This window comes from Ambystoma mexicanum, chromosome 3q (assembly GCF_040938575.1).
Source record: "Ambystoma mexicanum isolate Mex_15411 chromosome 3q, UKY_AmexF1_1, whole genome shotgun sequence".
In the NCBI taxonomy this organism is placed as follows: Eukaryota; Metazoa; Chordata; class Amphibia; order Caudata; family Ambystomatidae; genus Ambystoma; species Ambystoma mexicanum.
Window position 1 is genome coordinate 69,820,313 of NC_090926.1, and position 23,238 is coordinate 69,843,550.

At 43.6% G+C, this 23,238-nt stretch overlaps 1 protein-coding gene across 3 annotated transcripts in view; it reads right to left on the reverse strand.

The window, feature by feature from the left end:
- LOC138582143 (zinc finger protein 570-like) overlaps nt 1-23,238 on the reverse strand; it is a 183,343-nt gene that overhangs the window by 12,855 nt on the left and 147,250 nt on the right. For all 3 annotated transcript variants that reach the window (XM_069653167.1, XM_069653166.1, XM_069653165.1), the window contains one exon: nt 9,660-9,758. In XM_069653167.1, coding sequence (XP_069509268.1) covers nt 9,660-9,758 — 99 coding nt within the window. The remainder of the gene's footprint in view (nt 1-9,659; nt 9,759-23,238) is intronic.

Genomic DNA, 23,238 nt, shown 5'->3' on the forward strand with positions numbered 1-23,238 from the left:
GAATCTGCCATACGTAACGAGTGTGTAAAGAGATCAGCCCCAATTCATTATGAATCCAAACCATCGGGACACAATTTAGCAAATGTAAAATGCTGCGCCAGAATTTGCTTTCCATTTTTGTCCAAACATTCTCTAATAGCATTGGTTGGGTTTCGGCAGCATATAAAAGGATTGGCGAAACCTTTTGCAAATTGTAAGTGATTACTGGAGCCAAAGAGAATTAAGCATACTTCACTTGAATTAGCCTGGCTTGGGTGATTGCAGTTGTCAATTTCGTATCTAATGTTTCTCTATAGATTTTTGTCTTAGCTTGATTCGTAACTACTGTGCCCAAATAAATGTAGCGAGAGACACATTCTAAACATACGCCACGGAGAGTCCACGACAAACCCTTCTTTTTGTATTTTTTTAACGTGCTGAAATACATGACTTTAGTTTTTGTCAGATTTATGGTGAGTTGATTGTCATCAACATACTTGGCAAGAGTGTCTAGCAAATTTTGAAGGCCCTTGGGCGTTTTGGAGAGAAGCACCAAATCATTTGCATAAGATAATGATGTAACTATCTTACTGGCCAATTTTGGTGAATCAGAGGCGATATGCTGAAAAGCAGTACTAATACCTGAAATAAAAAAGTTAAAGAAGGCAGGGGCCAAAGTGCACCCTTGTCTTAATCCTCTAAAGATATGAATACGTTTAGAAAGTTTGCCATCAAGATTCAACTCACCTGAATGGTGTTTTCCCTGTGTAGGTCTCCAACTAGTGAAACTATATAAGCTGGACATTCCTGTGTAACTAACTTTTTCACTAGGAGTTGCCTTAAGACAGAATCAAAACCAGCTCAGAGATCAATGAACACCAAGTATAGCGGTTGCTTCTTTAGTTCGTGATGAGAAATAATAGACGATAACGTCAAAAGATTAATTGAAGTACCCAATCCAGCAATTAAACCTGTTTGGAATGGATCATGTTTTCAGTGTTCAAATGTCCAGCAATTAAAATCCTGTAGTTTAAATTTGAGGAAAATTGTCCCCGGAGCATCCAGAAGGGTGACTGGCCTGTAGTTACTAGGACACGCCTGATCGCCCTTCTTGAATATTGGTATTATTGTAGATCGCTGCCATGAAGATGGAGTTATGTTTGTCAGGAGAACTTGCTTATTTATACATGTTATATAAGATCCTGGCCCAGAGGTCCGGATTTTGTTTGAACATGTAATTGTTCAACCCATCTGGGCCAGGAGCTCGAGAGGTACTCAATTTTGATATATAAAATAATACATCATCTTGTGAAATATCCAAACCGCTATACTCAGAAGGTTCAGCCATGTTGTTCTCTTGGCTTGAAGATGGTAATGCATATAATTCTGTATAGTACCGCACCCATTGTTTTTCATTTCCACCATTTATTTGTACTGGCAACTGAGCTAAACCATTTGCTAAATTTATATAAAACCAACTTTGAACCGTGTTTTTATTAGTAATTGCCTGCAGCATTGCTTCTCCATCTGCCTGATGTAATTGAGCCTGTTGTATCCTTATCCAGTTTTTGTACCGACACTTCAAGGTGCGAATGGCATTCTGCATTCCCACTCCTTGCAATTTCTTAATTGCCTGTATTTGTTTTCGCAAGGCGGACTTTTTAAGTTGAACTTCTCTATCAAATTCATGTCTAGGCTTAAAACTAGGTTGTGTTTGTGCCTTAACATGGACTTGATAGAGATGCAAAAATGAGGTATAGCAACAATCCGTTGTTGCCTCTGAATTATTGGCCTCAATGATTTGATTAAAAGGTACCAATGTCTGTGGGTTCCAGCACAATCGAGACCTTGCATTATTAACACTAACCTTATATGCATAGATTTGTTTATCTGTGTGCTCTGTTATTTTCTTGACTGACCATTGTAGATTCAGCAATTCATGGTCACTATATAACTGCTTTGTTATTTTAAATGCTATAGATTTATCAAAGATATTTTGGCCTACAAATATATAGTCAATAATAGAGACACTCGTTTGTCAATGCCATCTGTTATTTGGTGGAATATCTAGCGGCAACGAACCATTGCACATTACTAAATTCCTTTCAGACATCATTTTATGCCATTTCCGTTCAGTTGAGTTGCTTTCCTAATTTGCAGACAATATTAACTGCATATTCAAATAACCTCCTATGATCGTATTAGTAACATCATCAGACAGGGATATCAAGTTAATCAATTCATCCATGTGACAAAAGAAGCTCACATCAGTCATTGCCACTGGATTACGGTAAACACTGATAATAGCAATAACCCCACCTGGATGTTTCACCTTTACCAATGGGCAAGTAAGAATTTGTCATGGACCATGGTATCAGCTCCCCATCTTGATGAATTTTCATAGCGATCATCAAGCCTGAAGATGGTCTACCCTGTTGTGAGGTTTTGGCAGGATTCAAAGCTATAGCATGAACCTCCCATATCGGCATTTCGGAAATCCATGTGTCTTGAAACATTGTAATGTCATAGTTTATTAGAAAATCTGCATTAGCACCCAACAGATGTGAAAAACTACATGTATTCCAGCTTGCCAAGGAAATGCAATCTCTCTGCTCTTCCCAGGCAAGTTATGATTGTGGTTCACCCCCATTTTGATATTCCCCCTGTTTTTGAAACTGAATTCTTTTACCAGGCTTGATGAGGGCTCGATTCCCACCCTGGCCATTAGAATAGAAATCTAAATCCTCTCGCTGTTTAACCTTTTCAAATACCGCTGGATCTTCAACCAAAACGAAACCCATACTGAATAATTCTAGTCGCGCTTGCCACAATGCATTTCATACAACATTAGAGTGAATCCAAAGACGAACAATGGACACATCGACGTCATTATGAAATTCCACTTGATCAATGTCCACCAATGATATTTCCTGCAGACCTGCAACATCTTCACAGATTGCCAATATGCTTGCCCTACTAAGAACATATGATTCAAATGGTGCAGGCCGGCATTTAAAAATAAAACAATGGTATTTATTACAGTCTTTCATATGTTTAGATATCTCTTGTAATATTGTTTTAGTGCTATTGATTTGATTGGGAATTGCTTTGTTAGTTAATTGTGTACTGTCTTTGAACTGCTGGGTTGAGTGTAGATCCGGTAAATTTTGACTTGCTATCCCATCAGATCGATGCGCCTGTTGATTATGTCTACCATCCATCTGCTTGAGAGTAACGTACTCTTCTATGGCGTTTGCAATCTGTGTTTTTATATCTTCTGATGTGCTCTCTGACCGCGACTGACTAGGTGTCTGTCTCAGTATGGGCTTCCAACTATGCGTGCCAATATTGATCTTCTGTGATGTTTGTAGACATTCTTGTGATTTCTGTTCTTCATCCTTCTGTGAGGTACTTGAGCCATGTGGTACGTTACAATCTGCAATGTTAGCACAATGCCCACTATGGTGCAGTGTATTTGAAGCACCTCTTATATTTGCTACTTCTTGATCATATAGCTCAAGGCTTTTCCTTAAATCAGATTGGGTATCTATATTTTGAGTTGCCTTTCGATTTGGTTTGTTCACAAAAGGCTATTCTCTGATACAAACACATTCTGAGTTGGAAGCATTCTCGGTCAGGGAAGCACCCAAGTTCGGATTATTGATAACTTTTTGCATTTTGACAAAGCTACCAAAAGTTTCATCAATGTGAGCTCTGATGGATGTGAGATTTTTGTGTATGTTGATTGAACTTCATCTATAGCTTCTGCCGTTTTTGTAGGAAGAGGGAAGCTCACAGGAACATCCAGCCCTTCTGACTGTTTCGGCATTGGTATTGCACTTAGTTAAGGTTCACTTAGTGCCTTCACTAAATCATTTAATGGTGCATAATTACTAATTTGTATTCTTTCTGCAGCATCCTACTTTTCTCTGTTTACTGTCAGTTGTTTGTATTTCGGATTGCAGCTCGAGCAACTCTAGGCCTTCTATTACTCGTGTTTATTCTTTTTGCAAACTGTTTAATTCAAACTCTTGGTTTCAAATTGACACTCGACTTTTAGTCTTCTGTAAGGGTTTGGAATTGAAAGATATCAATTATTTGATGGCAGGTGTAAAAAACTTGCACATGGAAACAGATGAAGAAGTTGCCTGTTCTCCCTCTCCTAAGTGATATTCAACAACATCTGATGAGGGTATTACAACAGAGTGTTTTGCGGCTTCAGCTTCCTGAATGATTGTTGAGAAGACAGGCAACACCCTTGCAGAATTGGGCCATGTCTTTTGACTGCTTGGTTGATACCGCAAGTGAATCCGCATTGATCCAAGTATTTGATGTATCTTTACACTTTGCACAGACTAATTTGCTGTACGCCTTTCCAATCAAGCTGAAGTCATTCATCCATGTAACAATTGAATCCACTTGTTTGCTTTGGTCTGTCATTTTTGTATCCAACATATGAAACAATTTCATCAATGATTCAATTGTCGTTTGCATTGCTTTCAATGTTATCTCTATTAAAGCCATATGGGATTGAGTTGGATTGCCAGATGGAGAATGTGTTGTATTTGGATATTTTGCTTAGGAGAAGTATTTATCCTAGAGCACCTTCATGGAGAGCTCATGGCAACTGATGAATTATCAAAAATACTTGGTGACTGGTAGAGGCTATTTACTCCAACACCACATAGGGAAAAGGATGCTATGATAGAAATGTTCTCTACATCTGGACACTCTTCAATTTGATGCTCTTGGTGCTTTGGTGTTATTTCACTGGACCCCGTGATAATTATAGGTTCTGGATGAGATAGCTGAGAATGATGGCTTGTTTGTGATGTGCACTCCTTCTCGGCTGGCAAAATGATAGCATTCTTATGCTGGTTACCTTCAGCCGAGAGCAGCTGCGTATCCGTTATGGAGATGGATGAAAGTGCATTTGTCTCAATATCAGTTACATTAGAGTGTGATGCTTGTAATTGTTTGTTCGCTGTTATTGAGGCAGGTTCGCAAAAGTCTCGAATATCTCCCGCACACGTAATTTTTTCCTCAAGATATTTGTTGATTATGGGACATTTTCTGTTTCGTTGCCGTCACTGGTGATGGCCTCCTTGCAGTGGATTTGAGCACCATTGATGCCCGGGTTACTACCATTGTGTCTGGCATTCCTGTTGTCAAGATAAAAGGAGCAAATATCATATGCTTTAGATTATTAGATGACTCCATTTGGACACTTTGCCTTATATGGACTTTGGAAAGGTTATCCTGCTGAAAGAGTTCAAAGAACCCCACAGTCACAGGACCCGTTCCACTGAAGGATCAAAGTGTTTGGGTAAGTGGTAATAGATTATATTAAATTCAATCTGAGCCGTAGCGTGGTGATATAGTTATTGTAATAACTATTCCAAACAGTCGTTTCCATGTTTCAGTTCCCCGCTCAAAGATTTTTACCTCCGCATTCACAGGGAAATCGAGCTAGTTACTGTTAGTACGCGGCGAGTTACAGCCCTTATTGATTGTTCAGAGCAATCCGCTGCTCCAAGTGTACAGGTTCTGAAATTGCAGTTAAATGTGAATTGCTGGAAATGTCTGTACTACAATTTTCGCCCAGTTTTTGCTACCACCACTATCCACTTGCCGACGGGACACCAGTTTTTCAAATACTAATGGAAGTGGAGATTTGGGTAACAAAACTTAGGTCAATCGTCCTTGCCCAAGCAGCATTCGCCCAATGATAATGTTAATCCTCCAGATGACTGTAGCATATGAGAAGTGTAAGGTTTACCAAATACCTGTCACCGACAAGATACGCCATCCACCATCCTCCAGCCAAACAGCTGAACAGAAGCGCCTCAACCTTTCACCTCAGGGCTTATGCCGCAAGGGCCGCATGGGCGTGTTTATATACGCACATATGATGCTACTGTGCTACCGACACGCTTCCGGCAGCACGTTTGTGCACAATTAAAGTGACAGCTCTCCTCAATGACAGTTCTTCCCAATCCGCCACGCTGCTTTGGAAAATGAAGAATTCCAACAATAGTTGAATGATAGCTCTGCTCAGCCAGCACCGAATCACAGCTGAACAGAAGCACGTCACCCTTTCGCCTCAGGACTATATTTCTTCTTACCCATATCTAGGATTACAAATGAGTACCAGCAGGACATATCCCTGTATAGTGGCTGTTGAAAAGGCCCAGGGGAAACGCACGATTCAACTAATTGGTAAATTTGCATGAAGCACAGCCTGGTTTTCTTTGGAGGGGATCATCACCCTCTATACCCAGAGCTTTTGCCCCATGGTCTTTTATGGCTTGGAGGCATTGGCCATGAGGGACTTGTATTGGCTTGATCTCATTGAGTGTTCCATTTGGAAGCATATCCTGAGGCTCAGTACCTCCGCCTCTATCGAATATCTGCGGCTGTTGGGGGAAGGGGTGGTTTCAGTTAAGGGCCAGAAGCTGATCAGACAGGGATCCCTCCATCTAATATTCCACACCAAGCCGAAATCTCGGCTACTCTCGCTGTTGGGGTTGGGCAAGGATCTGTCGCACAGACAAAGGGATTACAGGTTTGACCCACTCATGGCTAACCTATACAAGAGTATTGGGTGGAGCCCCGATTTTAATAGAGGTACTAGGTATGTCTATGAAGATGCATTTTGGAACTACTGCCTAAACACTGAGACTGAAAGTGTAAACATTGCTCTGTAGCGGCTGTGAAGTATTATCAAAAAACGCTTGCCTAATTGAATTTGATACAAGCCCACGGGGTGGTACTTTTGGGCTAACTTTGGGCCACTTCTTGCTTACCATTATGGCCTAGGGGTTGCAATGGGTTTTTATGTTTTATGTTTTAAGGTCTTAAATGTTTAAAATGTTTTATATATGTAATTCATGTGCAGTGAGCGTTATGGTATCTAATGCTTATTACATCTTGACGATCGATCGATTTTAGCTGATTTTACTAGTTAAGCAATGATTGACTAGGCATGGCTAACTCAAAACAGAACAAAACAAGATGCAAGAAATGATGTTACCATTGTACAGTGCGAGAATGTATTGATTGAATGTTTTAGATTCCAGGATTTTAGGTTTAGTGATATAGTTATTGTGATTTGATCCGCAATATTGTGAATTGTAATTTTGTAAAAGTTCTTTTGGAACTGAATACAAATAAATAAATAAAAATAAATACAATGCAGTGTCCTTTGAAGGCAATTCTCTGTGGTATGGGGAGCCAGTGGAGCTGGGCAAGAGCGGGGGTGATGTGTGAATGTTTGGGTAGGTGAAGGATGAGTCTGGCTGCTGCGTTCTGTACTTTGTATGGCTTGCAGGGGTGCATGGGTGTTTTTGGGGAGTCCAGTGAGGAGAGCATTTCCAAAGACGAGCTTAGAGAGAATCAGTGCTTGGACTGCAGTGCATAAGTCGTCAGGAGGAAGGATACATCTGAATTTGCATAAAAGGTGTAGTTGTGGATTGCATGTTTTGGTGACAGCAGCTATGTGGTGTGTAAAAGAAAGGTGGGGGGGTCGATGGTGAAGCCAGGGAATTTGACAGGTGTGGCGAGGGATGTGTGTGGGTTGTCTGTGGCAAGTTAAGGGATCCAGAGGGTGAGGTCGGGTTTGTGCGTTAGGGGGCAGATGAAGAGGTATTCTGTTTTAGAAGGGGTAATTTGAGGTAGTGGATGGCCATCCAGTTGGTAATAGTGGAGAGACAGGTTTTGAGGGTGTGGAATTGTGAAATTTGAAGTATCATTTGTGCGTTATCTGCATATTGATAGAAATGTGCATTGTGTTTTCTAAGGGTCTGTCCAAGGGATTCAACATATAGGTTGAAGAGGAGTGGAGATAGGGAGGAGCCTTGCAGGACTCCATCATTGACAGGGGTGCTGTCCGATCGACGAGGGGTCATGGAGACAGAGTGTGTCCTGTCAGTGAGAAAGGAGGTGAACCAGTCGAGTAGGGTGGCAGAGAGATTCATCTTGTGGGCTAGGATGTCCAGCAGAATGGTGTGGGTGATGGTGTTGAAGGCTGCTGAGAGGGCGAGGTGTACGATTAGTGCTGTGTGCCCTTTGTCTGTGATGTTGGGGAGGTCATTGAGGATGTGAAGAGTATCAGTCTCAGTGCTGAGTCCAGGTCGAAAGCCAGATTGGAAGGGGTCAGTAGGTTTTTTGTGGTGATGTGTTGTTGCAGTTGGGTAGTTACAAAGTGGTCCAGGATTTTGGCGAGGTATGGTAGGATAGTAATGGGGCAGTAGTCTTCATGGAGCGTGGGGGCAAAGAGATGTTTTTTTGAGGCAGGGTGAGGTTTGTTCCGTTTTGAGTGCAGTGGGGATAGTACCATGTAGAAGACAGGAATTGATGATGTTGAGCCAGTGGGAAACTAGGGTGGGGATGCGATTGGATGCAGCTTGAGGTGGGCATGCAGCATCCAGGAAGTGTGCAGGTTTTGTTTTGGCAGGGAGGGTGATGAGAGTGTCAGTTGGTGGGGTGTAGCCCGTCCCATGTTTTGGAATGTTTGGGAGTGGGGTGTGTGAGTGGGAGAGCTGAGGGGAGGGCTGTCCTGATATTGTGCATCTTGGAGTTGAAGTAGTTCATGAGGGAGTTGCATACTGCAGTGGATGGGGGTGCAGAAAACGGTGGATGGTGGTATAGACAGGACTTGACAATGGTGAATAGTATCCAGGTACGATTGGTGGTGGATTGGAGTTCTTGGACAGTAATGTGTGGCTTTGGCATTGCATATTGCTGTCTTGTATCTGTTGCGGCAGTTGACGAGGGGTATCCTGGATGCGGGGCATGGGTTCTTTTGCCGGACTCCTTCTAGGTGACTGGCTTGATTGGCCAGAGATCTTGGATGCTTAAAGTCTACAGTAGAGAGGCTATATTTAGAAGTGGGCGATTATGGGGCACTTCACAGGGTGGGCACCAGCACTTGAGAAGATGGAGTTGTTGATGACTGGTGTTGAAGGAGGACAGTCCTGGGCAGAAATCCACATAGTCATTTATTGGCGTAGGGGAATTTTATCGAGGGGTGGATAACAATTCTTCTGACTGGGTGTATTGAATGGGGCAGGTTGAGTGGGGGAGGTGGATATGTGAGGGCAGTATAGGGATTTGCCACTATGCGACTGCAATGAGTTTGGGGATGGGATGGGAATGTCTTGGATGGAGAAATGCAGGAGGACACCATTTTGAATAGCTCTCAAATGCTGTTGTTTGCTTTTTTATCTCTAAAGATGGTTTTTTGCAAGAGGTTCTGGTTTGTAGGGCAACTTTGCAGGCAGGGTATCCATTTTTGTACTATGCAGGATGATGTTCACCCACCCTCCTGCCCTTTAGGATAGAACTGCTTTGCAAGGATCACTCAATGACCAGTACACAATGATAAAACCCTCCCCTATAATCCACTGCCTACCATCCACTACTTCTACAGTGTTTCACTGCTTCTAGCAAGAGTTGTGCTATAACAATCACCTACATAGAGACCCACTTTTACTGTTTTGTCTATTCAGAGGCATATTAACACTACTTAACATGACATTGTATTAGTATTAAACTGTTGAAAGGAGGGGAAGTTTAGTAAAGTATGTACATAATGTTGAAAAACAGCGAAAATTTAATACTTCAGTGCTGTGGTTCATGCATAAAGCATCATCGGTCTGCATTACGTGCTATTTACTCACCTGTGTGACTGGTGATGCTTTCAAGTCTCTTACTTTCCTGATGGTCCATGCAGTAGGGCTCTTGCTCATCTTTTATTTGAAATGAAATGGCTTCATGTTCTGCATTTTAAAAACACAGAGTATTATATTACAGAATTGTTAAGACTTCCTGATCACTACACAGGTGCTTACCTGGAACTTTGACTCTGTTCAGGCACTCGGGATACTTACCTGGTAGGGGAGGACTGCTGAAGCAAACATTCTATTGCATTGTTACATCACTTTCTATAGTACCGAAAATTTGAACTACTTTTATAGTGTAAAGTGTAGGTGATCTCACTTTGTTCACTCGCATCTAGTCATTGGCTAGTGATAGTTGACCTTTGGCAAGTCAGTCAGTCAACAAATCTTTATTCAGATATGCATATCCATAAAAGCAACACCAATCACCAATTATAAAAAAAAAAAAAAACATACATATATTTATATTTATATATAGACTCAGAGAACAGAAAGATGGTTAAAATCTCAATCATCCACACCTAAATATAAAAATACGAAAATACAAAAATCTCCCATTCGCATTACCTCACTGAGGGACCAAATGTACACATGATGTGGCTGTCCCAGACCACACATCTATAATAGTCTCTTTGGGACAACTGTGAGCCCTTACTAGGGAGGATTGAGTACAATAATTAAAGGGCAAAGTGCAAAAACACACAACAGGAACAAAAACACAAATCTGCACCACACCTCCTATGAGACAACTTTGCAGATCACTATATTCACCCAAAAAGTATAACATCTGAAATATACACTTGTCATTATCAAATTTAAATATCTAGACCATATTAGATGTCATCCAGTTTGTTCAATTTCCTCTGACTCCCTTGCAACACTCTACAGGTATGAGTGATAAAGCCCAGGCTATAAATGACACATTCAGATTAAAATAAATATATAATGCCGGGCGATACAGCTTAAAACTGTTCCCTCTAAAAATTGCCACCAAAAGCCGCTTTCTCAGTACTGCATATGCTGGGCAGAAGAAGATGAAGTGAGCAGGATCCTCCACCTCTGCTTTACACACTAGGCACCTTGCTTGGAAACTCAGTCCTGATGTTCTTGCGAATAATTCACCCAGCGGTAAGCAGTCAAAGTGGGCTCTTGTGATGGGACACCTTTGAAATATATTTTGTTTGCTGCAAGGATCATAAAACGCCCGTTAGCTGGTTTAGCAATTTCCAGCGATTCCCTTCTCGCGTTTATCCAAACTTTAACTCTTTCTCTTAGGTTTGCATCAACCTATTTAACAGACTACGGTGATCAAAGTACGTCCTAGCATTAATATTCGGTAACATATTTTTTATATATGAAAGCCATTTGATATCCTCAGTACCTTTTTTCGTTAATACGTTTTTCAGACTATGGTGAGGCAGCGTGGCATTCACATTAGACCATACCCTAACCCATAAAAGGATGGGTTACAATGCTATCTCATCTGGAATGGAGGTTAATCCTGCCTCATTGTGAGTAGCATCATTCGGGGCAGAGTTTGGTAGAGCTGATGCCTTTTTCAAAAAGGCATTCTCTTCTCTTTCGATGGCCATTTGGGAAATGAAACCCCACGCTGCCGCTCCGTATTAGACTGGCCTGCGAGTTCTTGCAAGATAGATTGCCTTCATCATGTTCAGAGGTTGCCGATTATGCTGCCTCATAAAATGAGCAATGGCACTATAGACTGCCTCATTAATAGCAGTTGTTTTTTAAAGTGGGCACCTGGTGTAAACATTTCCAACAAACGAACTCCCATAACACGCGGGATGGGACCAGCGTTGCTCCACATTTACTCAACATTGTTGCAAAATTCACCTTTTTCCTTGTTGTGCGGCAGATCATGACTGCAGATTTTTGGGAGTTGACCTGTAAATCTAGATCTGGCATATTAATAAAAAATTGCAAAGCTCTAGGGGTACGAGCAATGGTTATGGAATCATCTGCATGCACCAAAGCTGGAATTGACTTGTCGCCTATATCAGGTACAGCAAAATTGCGCTCTGCCAATGCCTTATAAAGCATGTTAATGTACGAGGGAAACAGCAACGGGTCTAAGACGCACCCTTCTCTGACCCCAGCTGTATGGGTAACCAGGGAGTGCAATGTCCTCCTGCTGCAGGCCTCATTATTAGTGTGTAGCGAAACAAGAATGTTCATAATCCCAAGTGGAAAATCAAATCATAGGACCTAAGCACCTGCCACAACTTGGTTCTATTTACTTTATCAAAGGTGGTGCTTGGGTCCATAAATGCCACATAGAGGGGTTCCTTTTTTATTTAGGAATGTGCGATTATCATGTCAAATTCAGCCCTTGCTCAATAGTTCCCAAAGAAGGGTGGAACCCTAATTGGATCGGGGGGGGGGGGTGAGTATTTTCTGTGAGGTAGACCATTTTCCCACAATGTTCAGAAGGCATCTCCCAAATATTTTGCAACTCTTATTTGGGAGACAGATGTGCTGTTAAGCCTTGGCAGAGTTTCTACAGCCCTTCTTAAATATAGGTACATCAATAGCACTCGTCAGTCTTTAGAATTAGATTGAAGAGCATTGTTAGGAGGGGGCACCAGACCTCTATATAATCCTGATAAATATCAGCTGGAAAACAGTCAGTTCCAGCTGATCTATTTTGTTTAGACAAATTTGTGTCCTTTACAACCTCATTGAACGGACAGAGTTGATGTCTATATACTGCCGACCTTGGCATAAATATCTCACATTACCATAGTCTGTTAGTTGACACCCTCCCTCCCGTGCGCCACCCACCTAATATCTGGGATCATAGGGGGTCATTACGAGTTTAGAGGCAGCCATGGCGCTATTAGCGCCATGGCTGCCTCCAAACCCGGGTCCGGTCTCACTGAATGGGGATTTACCGAGTCATTCCGACCTTGGAGGACCCGGTAAGTCCCCATTCAGTAAACCATTCCCATTTAAGCCCTGATAGGGCTCAATGGGAATGGCGAAGGCGCTAATAATGGGCCCGCAAATTGTGGGCCCGTTATTAGCTCCAAGGTCCCTTAACGGGTCCCGCTAAGAACGGCTGGTCAGAACAGCCATTCCTGCTGGTACCTGCTAAGGGACCTCGGAATAGGGCGGTAGGGGCTTAACGGCACCACCATCCTTAACGGTGCCGTTAAGCCCCTACCGCCCAACTCGTAATGATCCCCATAGTTTCCAGTCCAAATGGGTGGACCATATACACTGGCGTCTTATTCACAGCAACCCACAATTTTTAGGAGTTCTTATTCTTACTTTCTACTTAGAGTTTCCCAGGCAATTCTATCTAAATCTCTTTTTTCGATTCTCAAGAGTTTTTTTGTAATGGGCTCTCGTGAATATAATTTTGCCTGTGGGTGCTTCCTCTTTTTTCAATGAGGTCAAAAGTGCCCTTTTTACTAATCTATAATAATTATCAAACCAACCTTTATCGTTACTTCACAAAACATTCCTTGACATCCCAAGTGAGTTTTGCATAAGTTGATCGAATTGTAACTGGGTTCTGTTTCTCATTCAATAGTCAAGAATTTTTGTAAGTTTTGCCTCAATATTTGTTTGCCAATTCATGATTTGTTAGCTATTTCCCACGTAAATCTTTTGGTGGAGTGGCCCTTGCAAGTGATCCCTGACACAGATGTTGGAAAGAGTTACTAGATGAATCCACATTCACTTTAACAGTGAGTACCCACCCGCAATGATCACTAAACATGCCTGTATGAATGCAAAATTGCCATATGTTAACTGTCATCAATGGTATAACTACCTCTGGTGCTCCTATAGGTTGCCAGGCCCAGGATCTCATGACCCAAACTGTCATGACCCAAACTGCTCGTCGTCATTTCTGTGAGTCAATGCCAGAATTTCATCCCTGGCTTACCCATTTTAAATGTTAATTCAAACAATCGCATTTGGACATTCAAATGCCTATCCAACTCTTATCTTACAGTTGAGGGACCCCTTTAAAAAAGTCACCCGCCCTCCATAAGGTCTCACTTTACTGCATTTTTTTGTCTTTGTTGGGTAGGCTGTAAAACCCTCAAAAACAATATCCTCCTCCTCCCACATTTCTTGCAACAGAATAATAGCATAGCTACTTAGAATAGACTTATATGGATCTTCCAACTTGCCTTTTGCCCCTGCTATATTCCATGAAACAATTCAACCATTCCCTGGATTGGCCTGAGCAGAAGGTTGTTGCTGCCTATTTATATAATTTACAGCAGTTGATGACCTCGACTACAAAGTAGAAGTTGTTTCAATACAATACAATCTTGCTATGTCATTCCTGCACAAACTTTGCGATTGATACCCTAATGAGTTCCCAATTTGTGTGGCTCCCCCTCTGTCCCATTTGGATCTCCTGTACCAATCCAACTAAACCCTTGCCACATATAATCCAGTGGGACAACCACATTTTTATTCTCCCGCCTGGACATGCATGCCTTTAAAGCGGTTTTGTCGGCAGAACCTGCATAACACAAGCATACACCTTTTCCGATGTCTGCTTGGGTGCACAACAGTCTGCGGGAATAGGCTGGCTGAGTTGCTGCTTTAATTCCACTCATCAGCCCAATAATTAGGCAATTTGAATCTATTGTCACAGCAGTATGTGGAGTCAGCCCCTGGCATAGCATCTGGCCTGCTTTCCTCTACCTGATCAGGAGAGTTATACTTGAGAAACACTTGTGTACAGGGCCAGGCACATTATAAATGACTTAATATGATATCATACCACGTGTGGCGAATCTATGGATGTCGTTGTAAAGCTTGGAGGGGGTGTCTGTACTCCTGCTCTCTATATGGCAGAGGAGAGGCACAGAGGACCCCAGCCAAGATTCTCTATAAGGTAGCAATGGACGAGCAATCAAGGCCTAGCTTCTCAGAAGGTAATGCAGGCTGGTTCCAAGTACAGTGTAGTCCCCAAGCCCCCACAAAGGAATGTCCACACACTGTATTAGTTAAAACACAGTCTTTACATAATTAATATTCAAGGTTATGTACACTATCACAATAACTCACTTTGTGCTCAGAAAATCTACAATGGCAAATATATACAGTTCTAAAGTAGTACCACAATTATTATCAGATCTCATTAAAGTGCATCAATTATACTCTGGTCAAATGTCACACAGATCAAGAAATAAAAGTAACCGACAATAGATATAGGAGGAAAGCAGTTGGTTAGAACAATTGGCAGAATATTGACCCCTACCATCTGGGCACAATTCTGTGTGGGGATCCCCCCCACCTGGGCAACCTGTAAATAAAGATATATCGTACAAGCCCAGTCCATATATTGTTCAAAAGAGTCTTATTGCCTTCTAAAATAGTTATACAACCCCAATGTACCTGGAATAGCAGAATTTGTTGTCGGGTCGTCGACGGATCCTTCTTGAGAGGCTACCTTTAAGGCAGGAGCCACGGATTGTTGAAATCCCACGAGGAAAAAGGGGTGAACAACGATGGTGAGGCGGCAGCTTCGTTCCTAGGGGTGCTCAGCAACGACGGAGCGTTGCCGTCCAGCAAGGAAGAGGCGTGCGGGGCACCTCGATGACGATAGTTCAGGACCGCAAAGAGAGTGTGAAGAACTGTGTCCCAGCAAGGGCGTTGAGTCGTCCATCGTCTCTCGGTCGTCAAGTGGCAGGAAACCCACCGGCGGATGCTACTCGGTGCGTCGGCGGCCTCGACTTTCTCTGGTGGGACAAAGCAGTCGACGGTGCAGGCGAGAGCGTCCTTGGATCAAATGTTACTTAGGCAAAGGGAGCACGACTGCTCTGGTCGGCGACAGCGATTGTCAACGATGATGGACAACAGTGTCCGGGTGCTTCTCCTTGTGATTCCATGGTGGTCCTTGTCTCTGGTCGGCAACCTGTCGTAGGTCTGTCTACCAGGGAGCTTTGGCAAAGATCAGCTGGTGCACGATGGTTCCTCGTAGCTTGGGAAGAGGGCGCCTTACCAGGTCCTCTCTGTGTCAGTCCTTGGAGACACAGCAGCTTTCAGATTGATGAAGTAGAGAAGCAGCAAGACTTCTCTTCCAGCAGGGCTTCAAGGTTAAGCTTCAGATTCAACTCCAGTTTCTCTTCAGCTTCTGAACACGAATTCTAGCAGTGAGAGGCCCCCAGATATACTAGTTGATCTCCCATTCATTCAGCTGGGTCACACTCAGGCAACCAATCGGTCAGAAGGGCATTCATGCAGGCAGGCATACAATCAGGTGCATAGTGCATTCAGGCCATTCACTTCTCTCCAGACGCTCACAACAATTTATGTGTATTGTGACAAGTACCCAGACATTCAATACTCCACACTGCATTCATACCAGTTTCGGGCAGGGCTGTCTCAGTCATTGTGTCAAACACCAGATACTAGATATCCACAACACAGAATGCGTATTCGTCACACACTCCATTCACCCAGGTCCCACCCACAGGGTGTACCCACGACATACAATCACTGGGAGGGCTCCAGCCAGTCTGGCCAGGACGTCACAACACCATCATATATGGAAATTCCACCCAACAGCCAGTCAGGGGGAAGGGACAGAGTCAGGGCTTCCGAGGACTTTGGGAAACAAGGTAACAGGCAATAGAAAGCAAGAGGCCACAAAAGCCATCTTGTTTCCTATCAGGAATCAACTGATTTCAATGGCAGGGCCTGGATATCCCAATATGGAGGATACACCGAGCACTTGTCAAATTCAGCATTGAGCTGCCACCAGCCCATACCCTGCTCTGTGAGCCACACACAGGTGCCCACAAAAACACTAGGGGCACAGGGTTGTATCCCCACCCATGGGTGCCATAAGGGTATCCCATGGGTCTGTACACCAAACCAAAAGAGAAAGCTGCACCACCAGGAGTCCCACATGAACTCCTGCACGGAAAACACGACAGAACACACAATAAAAGGCAGTAAAGGACAAGGATACGGAGGCCCTATCCCTCCAATGCATTTCCAGCATCACAGACGTCCCTTCTACCCTACGGGGGAGACCTTTTTCTCATGAGGCCAGGGCGGTGCGTCCACAGTCCAATTGTCCCCCTGGGGGTGATGTACCGGGGTAGGATCACATAGGAGAGGAACTAGTTCCAGTATCTTAAGACGGCCAACCTAGTATGTTTAGACCAAACTAAAGCACCAGAGAAAATCATTTGCATTCCATGAAGTTCAAATTCAAGTACGGTGACAAAGATGACCAGGAGTATGAAGATCCCTCCAGTGAACCACAGTGAACTAGCTGGTCTCTCAAGACATTTGATTAGTCAAAGGCAATACAAAATAGCAGAGGGAAAGCAACATGAAGAGAGCCATACTCTGAGTAGGAAATCAGGGAGACCCAACCTGTTGAGCAAGGAAGGGCACCACAAGACACTGTGCATGGAGACAAATGGGAACACAATGTAGTCCAGGAAGAGAAAGCCATTTCGATCATTGCCCGAGAAACCCTTCGGGCATCCCAGAGTTTCGGGAGCTGCTGGAGAGAAGAACTGCAGCCCGAGAAGGAAAGTGTGACTGGCGGAGCAACCGCTAACATGGAGAAGAGATACCTGAACGTGGGTCGAGACGGAAATCACAGCCCGAGAAAGAAGCAGAGACTGGTGGAGCTGGCACCGACCTGAGAGAACCCCCGAAATTGTATGTCTGGCAGGAGAGTATACCTAGCAGCTGTTATACACCTCTACAAGTCTGGGATTCGCACCCATATGAAGCTCTAAGGATAAGGTGAATATCATTAAAAAAACGACAGGGTCTGGGACCTGAAGAGATAACAAGAGTGACTTTCGGTTATAATTTCCTGCGGTGTGTTTGGCAGAAGAGTAAACCAGACCTAAACCCTCTGTGAAGAAAGAAGAGGCATACACGGGAAAGCAGGAAACTTTGGTTGTGCACCTTTAGGGAAAGCTTGCAAAATACAGAAAACAAATAAGGATGAAACGGGATCCTAAACTTGTCAAGTGGAGCAAAAAGGAATCTAGGGGAAAGGAGCTCATCCCTAATCATTGGACCTTTACCTTAATGGAAAGAGGACATTTGTTTTATTTCACAACCTGAGGCATTGGGAACTTTTTTGGCAAAAACTGTCTATCACTTTAGTTCTGAATATAGCATCCTTTCACATTCTGGGGAGGAACACTAATTTCATTTTTAAGAAGTTACCAGGGCCCTGCGGAAAGCCTGTTTTACTGCTAACCCCAAAAAATGTCATCCCGTTCATTCTGCCGCTAAGTAATTGGTTTTCATTTGTCGGAAACGGGCTAGTACACCTACAAGCCAAAAAAGTCAGGGCAGTACAGGAGACCCTGGTACCAAAAACCAAATGGAAATGAAGAGCCTTTGTTGGCTTGGTGAGGGATTAAGTTTACAAATGGCGAACCTCAAAATCTTAAATGGGATAAAAAATGATCAGACTTCCTTTAACACCATAAAACATATTCTTTATAGTGAGCCTGTTTTGCAGGTACCCAATTTTACTAAATAATGTATCCTTCAGACAAATGCTTCGAAGGTTGGTCTAGGGGCCGTTTTGTCCCAAGAGTATAGTGAAAAAGAGCCCCTCTGTATTACACATGAATAGAACTCTCTTCCCTCGAGAAATAAATTATGCTACAATTGAACTGGAGGCACAAGCCATAAAATGGGCTGTGGGGTACTTGAAGTACTATTTTACCGGTCGCAAGTTCCGGTTAGTTATTGACCACTCACCTCTCACATGGATTAAGTCTCCGCAAAGATACTGACCCCAGAATTATGCGCTGGTTTCTTGATTCCAACCTTATTGCTTTCTAGTAGAACATCGGAAAGGTAAAGAGCAAGGTAATGTGGACTTTGTCACGTTTTCCATTGGGAGATGAAGAAACCAGCAGTATAAGGTGAAAGGTATGTGATGAATCTCTGGACGTCGTCCCGTCTTCCCCTAGTAGGAGACCTTTCCCGATGGGGCCAGCGTGGTGTGTGCAGAGTACAATAGTCCCCCTCTGGGTGGTACACAGGGGGAGGATCACATGGCAGAGGAAGCCCCTCATGGGATTAGGGACGACCATACCCTGAGAACACAGGATACCGCCACTTTGTCACACCCGCCCTCTTTTCCCCAGCCTATCTTTCCCTCTGCCCAACTAGAGCTAATATCTTTTATTGTTAAGGCAGCTACCCTAGTATGTTAGACCTGACTAAAGCACCAAAGAACATTATTTGCTCTCCATATAGTTCCAACGCAAGTACTGTGAAGAAGAACATGAACTGGAGTGAACGGTCTAGTCTCTCACAGCATTTGATTGGTCAAATGCCATACAAAATAGCGGAGGGAAAGCAACATGGGAAGACCCATCCTCCCAGGAGGAAATCCGGAGGATGTCGACCCGGCGATCAGGAAAGCGCACCACGAGACGCTGTGCACAGAGGCGAATGGGAGCACGAAGGCAGTGCAGGAAGAATAAGCAATTTTGACTGCTGCCTGAGAAAACCTCCCAGAGTCTGGGGAGAACTGCAGCCGAGAAGGAAACATCGACTTCAGGAGCAAGCGCTGATAACGAGAAGAGACACCCAAACGCATCTGAAGATGGAAAGCCCAGCTCGAGAAAGAAAGAGTGACCGGCGGAGCCGCCACCGATCTGGGAGAGCACCAAGCGCTACCAGAGCCTTGCAGCTCGCACCACCATTCAGGAGACACAAACCATACACACAGGTATGCGGGCAGACCAAGAAGTGCTAGAGGTCCGGGTGGAATTGGGGAAAAACTACAGAGTGCAAGATAAGAGAGACTGGGTCCCTGGGAATAACACAGAGAGAAAGAAACAAGTATAAGCTTGGCAGGAGAGTAAACCAAGGCGGCCAGAAACATTATTGCAGGCCTAGGACCCGCACCCATATGCAATCCGGAGAATAAGAGGGTCTGGGAACATGTGAGAAACAGAGTCCAGAAGGATATATATATGCTTGGCAGGAGAGTAAACCAAGCTATTGTGTTAACGCACTGCGAGTCTGGGATCCACACCCATATGAGATTCAAAGAATAAGAGGGTCTAGGACCCTGGAAACCAAAGAGACAGACCAGAAGAAACTGTATGCTTGGCAGGAGAGTATACCAAGCGGGTGCGATACACCACTGAGAGTCTGGGACTTGCGCCTATATGAAGCTCCAAGGATAAGGTGAACCTCATTCAATTCTGGGACCCAAAGAGAAAAAAAGTGTGACTTTCTGTTATAATTTCCTGGGGTGTGTTGGGCAGAAGAGTAAACCAGACATAAACCCTCCGTGAACAAAGAAGAGGCATTCACAGGAGAAGCAGGAAACTTTGGTTGTGTACCTTTACGGACATTTTGCAAAATACAGAAAACAAATAAGGATGAAATGAGCTCCTAAACTTGTCAAGTGAAACAAGAAGGAATCCAGGGGAAAGGAGCTAATCCCTAATCATTGGACATTTACCATAAGTGAAAAGGAACATTTGTTTTATTTGACAACCTGAGGTATTGGGAACTTTGTTGACAAAAACTGTCTTTATCACTTTAGTTCTGAATATAGCATCCTTTCAAATTAGATTTAAGTTACTAGTTTTATGGTCAGAAACAGGTTTTTTGGACACGACAGTGGTTGACTATTTATTTGACATCCTTACGTTTTCATTAGATTTCTTTCAGGCAGGGAAACCCCTCTTAGCTTTAGGGACAGATCGGCAATTTTTCCAACACGTTTACTGGTTAATAAAAGTTTATAACCAAAACTATGTCACCTTTGTGTACGAGCCTTACCTCGGCACCATTACACAAGTGTACCAAGTATCATACAAATGACAGATATCTGACTTGTATCCTTTAACCTCAATCCCCTTGATTAGTAAGGCGTCCCAACAGTTTAAAATACACTATAGAAAACTCTGTTTAGAAAAACAAAAACGAACATTGCAACCTGTACAAAACATACAATCCAATAAAATGCAAATACTAGGAAAAAGATTAAAAGAAATGTCATTCAGACAGGGCTTTTGCCAATTATCTTATATAGGCATTTTTGTAGCCATGTGTGAAGTCCTTAAAGAAGCACATCAGGTTTGTTTCTCTTCAGCCCATGAGTGGGTCTTCATTAGACACAACCTTCTCTACAGCACTCTTGGGTGGATGCATATGAATACTTGCAGAACATGCTGTAAGGCTGTCGGACTGTACACAGTCTAAACCCTGCATTCGCCTCTGGCTTCCAAGCCCCCTTGAATGGTTATGTTGCACAGCAATACCAATGAAGTTTAGTCTAATCTGTGTTGCAGGGACACATGGTGAGTGCCAGGAAGGAGAGGGATGTAGGTTCAATTTTAGAACATTTTCCTGTTAGTGCGGCAATCAGCAAACTCTGTATTACCGTGGGAATGATTACAGGGAATGACGTCTGTGGGATTGGAGGACAGATGCAATACTTAGTGTTAGCACCAGAAATGATCGTGGGGATGAAAGAGGTAAAATAAGGTGAGTAATCAATAGCCATGGACCACTGGGACTTGGCAATAGGCTTTTAAATCTGCACAGATGTGGGATCGAAACTGCTACGTAGAGGAATATGGGTCTTTTAAAATAATTGGTGCAACAGGTACAGTGGACCCTGAGGCTGCTGGCTAAGTCCCTCTGTGTTATTTAATATCTGGAGCAAAATGGACAGTGGGCAAAGCCGAAGACCATGGCTAGTGGGCCAATGGCAAATGCCGAAGGGCAGTTGACCCAGACGCTGCTAGACATGGAATTAGGCCAATGGTTTTCAAAGTTTTTCATACCTTGCCCCACTTCAGTAAAAATATTGTTTCTGTGCACCCCATTTAGGGGTTGGTGCCCACTAGGTGGCCCGAAGGATTCCCAGAGGAGCCCAGGGTCTTTAAAATATAAGCTCACTAGCAGATATGCCCGACGCTGCCCAGGCTAAAAGTAACCAAACTTTTTATATGGTTTACTTTATCAATGCATAGTTTTACATGTACATACTTAAGAATGATTAAAATTGTCTCTGAACACCTGAGTATAAGTATACACAAATGTTGTGTGTCTTTCCAGCAGGTGCATAAACAAAAAAATAGATCACCTCAACTACCCTGGGCCTTTTACTCTGGAGTCTTGTTTGGCGTTGATCTGTTGTCATTGCTGTGATTTTGAAGCATGCCTAGCTGCATTGAGCTGTTGTATGGTTAGCCTTTGTTGTGAGGTCTCAGTGTGTATTTGTGCTATCTGTCTGCCAGGACTTTCTTTATGTAGTTCACTTCACCCACTTGGCTTTGCCTGGTATACTCCACTGCCAGGACTTTCTTTCAACATTTATTTCACTTAAGTCTTTTATGCCACTGTTTTAATGAATAATGTGGCTACCGGTCATAGACCCTTTTCCATGGACTTCCACACTGTTTTCCTCACGTGTATTATATAATGTGGCTACGGGTTCCAGACACTTTTCCATTGTTTTATTAGGTTATAATTAAATATTCTAGGGGCCCGTTATCTTGCTCAGGCTTTCCCCAGCTCTCACACGGTTTCCTTCTGTACGCAGTACACCCTCCAAAGCACCCGGCAGCCCCGTCCCTCTCAGCGGGCTCACTGGTTCTCTGCAGTTGCTTTGGGTCCTTTGCATCTCTTGTGTCAGTCTATGGCTTGTCGTCTGGTCTGCAGAGTGCTTTGTTTGCTCGTCGGCTTCCCCTACGCCTTTGGCTCCTCTTGGAAGCTTCTCCTCTTCTCTGCATCTCAGTGGCAGTGCTCCGACGAGTGAGATTCTCCACACGGTGTTCCCCGACCCCCCGCGGCTTGGTAAGATCACCTGCTTCTTCAGGTTGCTCCCACCCACATCGGAAGCAGAGAATTTCCTGCGCCGCCAGCCGCCGTACTCCCGGTCTCTCTCTTCTGCAGTTCTTACTACAGCTAGCTAAGAAGACGAACTCCATGCTTCTATTCCTGGCATGGTTTTAAATCATGTTGGGCCAATCGCTGTCTCCCAGCTACTAGAATTGTGGTGTTGGTACACATTACGAGTAATCATCATTGCTCTTTGCCTCTTCCTCGTCTCAGTTCTTGTTTCTTTACCTGTTCTTTGATTTGAGGAAGGATATACGTGATTATTTCGATTACAAAATTTCGAATTTTGAAATTTGCGCAATGGAAATAATGCAGCACATTACCACCGCCCACAATCCCTGCTCCCTCACACCTACCTAACCCTTAAAACATCCTTACATGCCTCCGGCGCCCAACTTAACTGTACTCCTTCACTGCTATGTGGACTCTGCGATGTGAGTTTCGCCTATCCATTGAGAGATGGAACCTCTGCCACAGGATCCTTTTCTTTCTTTTTTCTTTTTTTAAACTCTTTGTCCCCCGCTTTCTTTTGTATGGAAGCGGGGGACACCCCCTAATGCCCATCAAGTTGATCAAGAGGTGCGGGGGACATCCTGTTTTCCGGCTCTGCAGGTGAGTGCTACTGTGCCTCCTTAGACCCTAGTCCCCCCTGGCCTTGTCTGCTCGATTTGGGGCCTTATTTGATTCAGCACCTATCACGCTCTCAGTGCCCCGGCTTCAT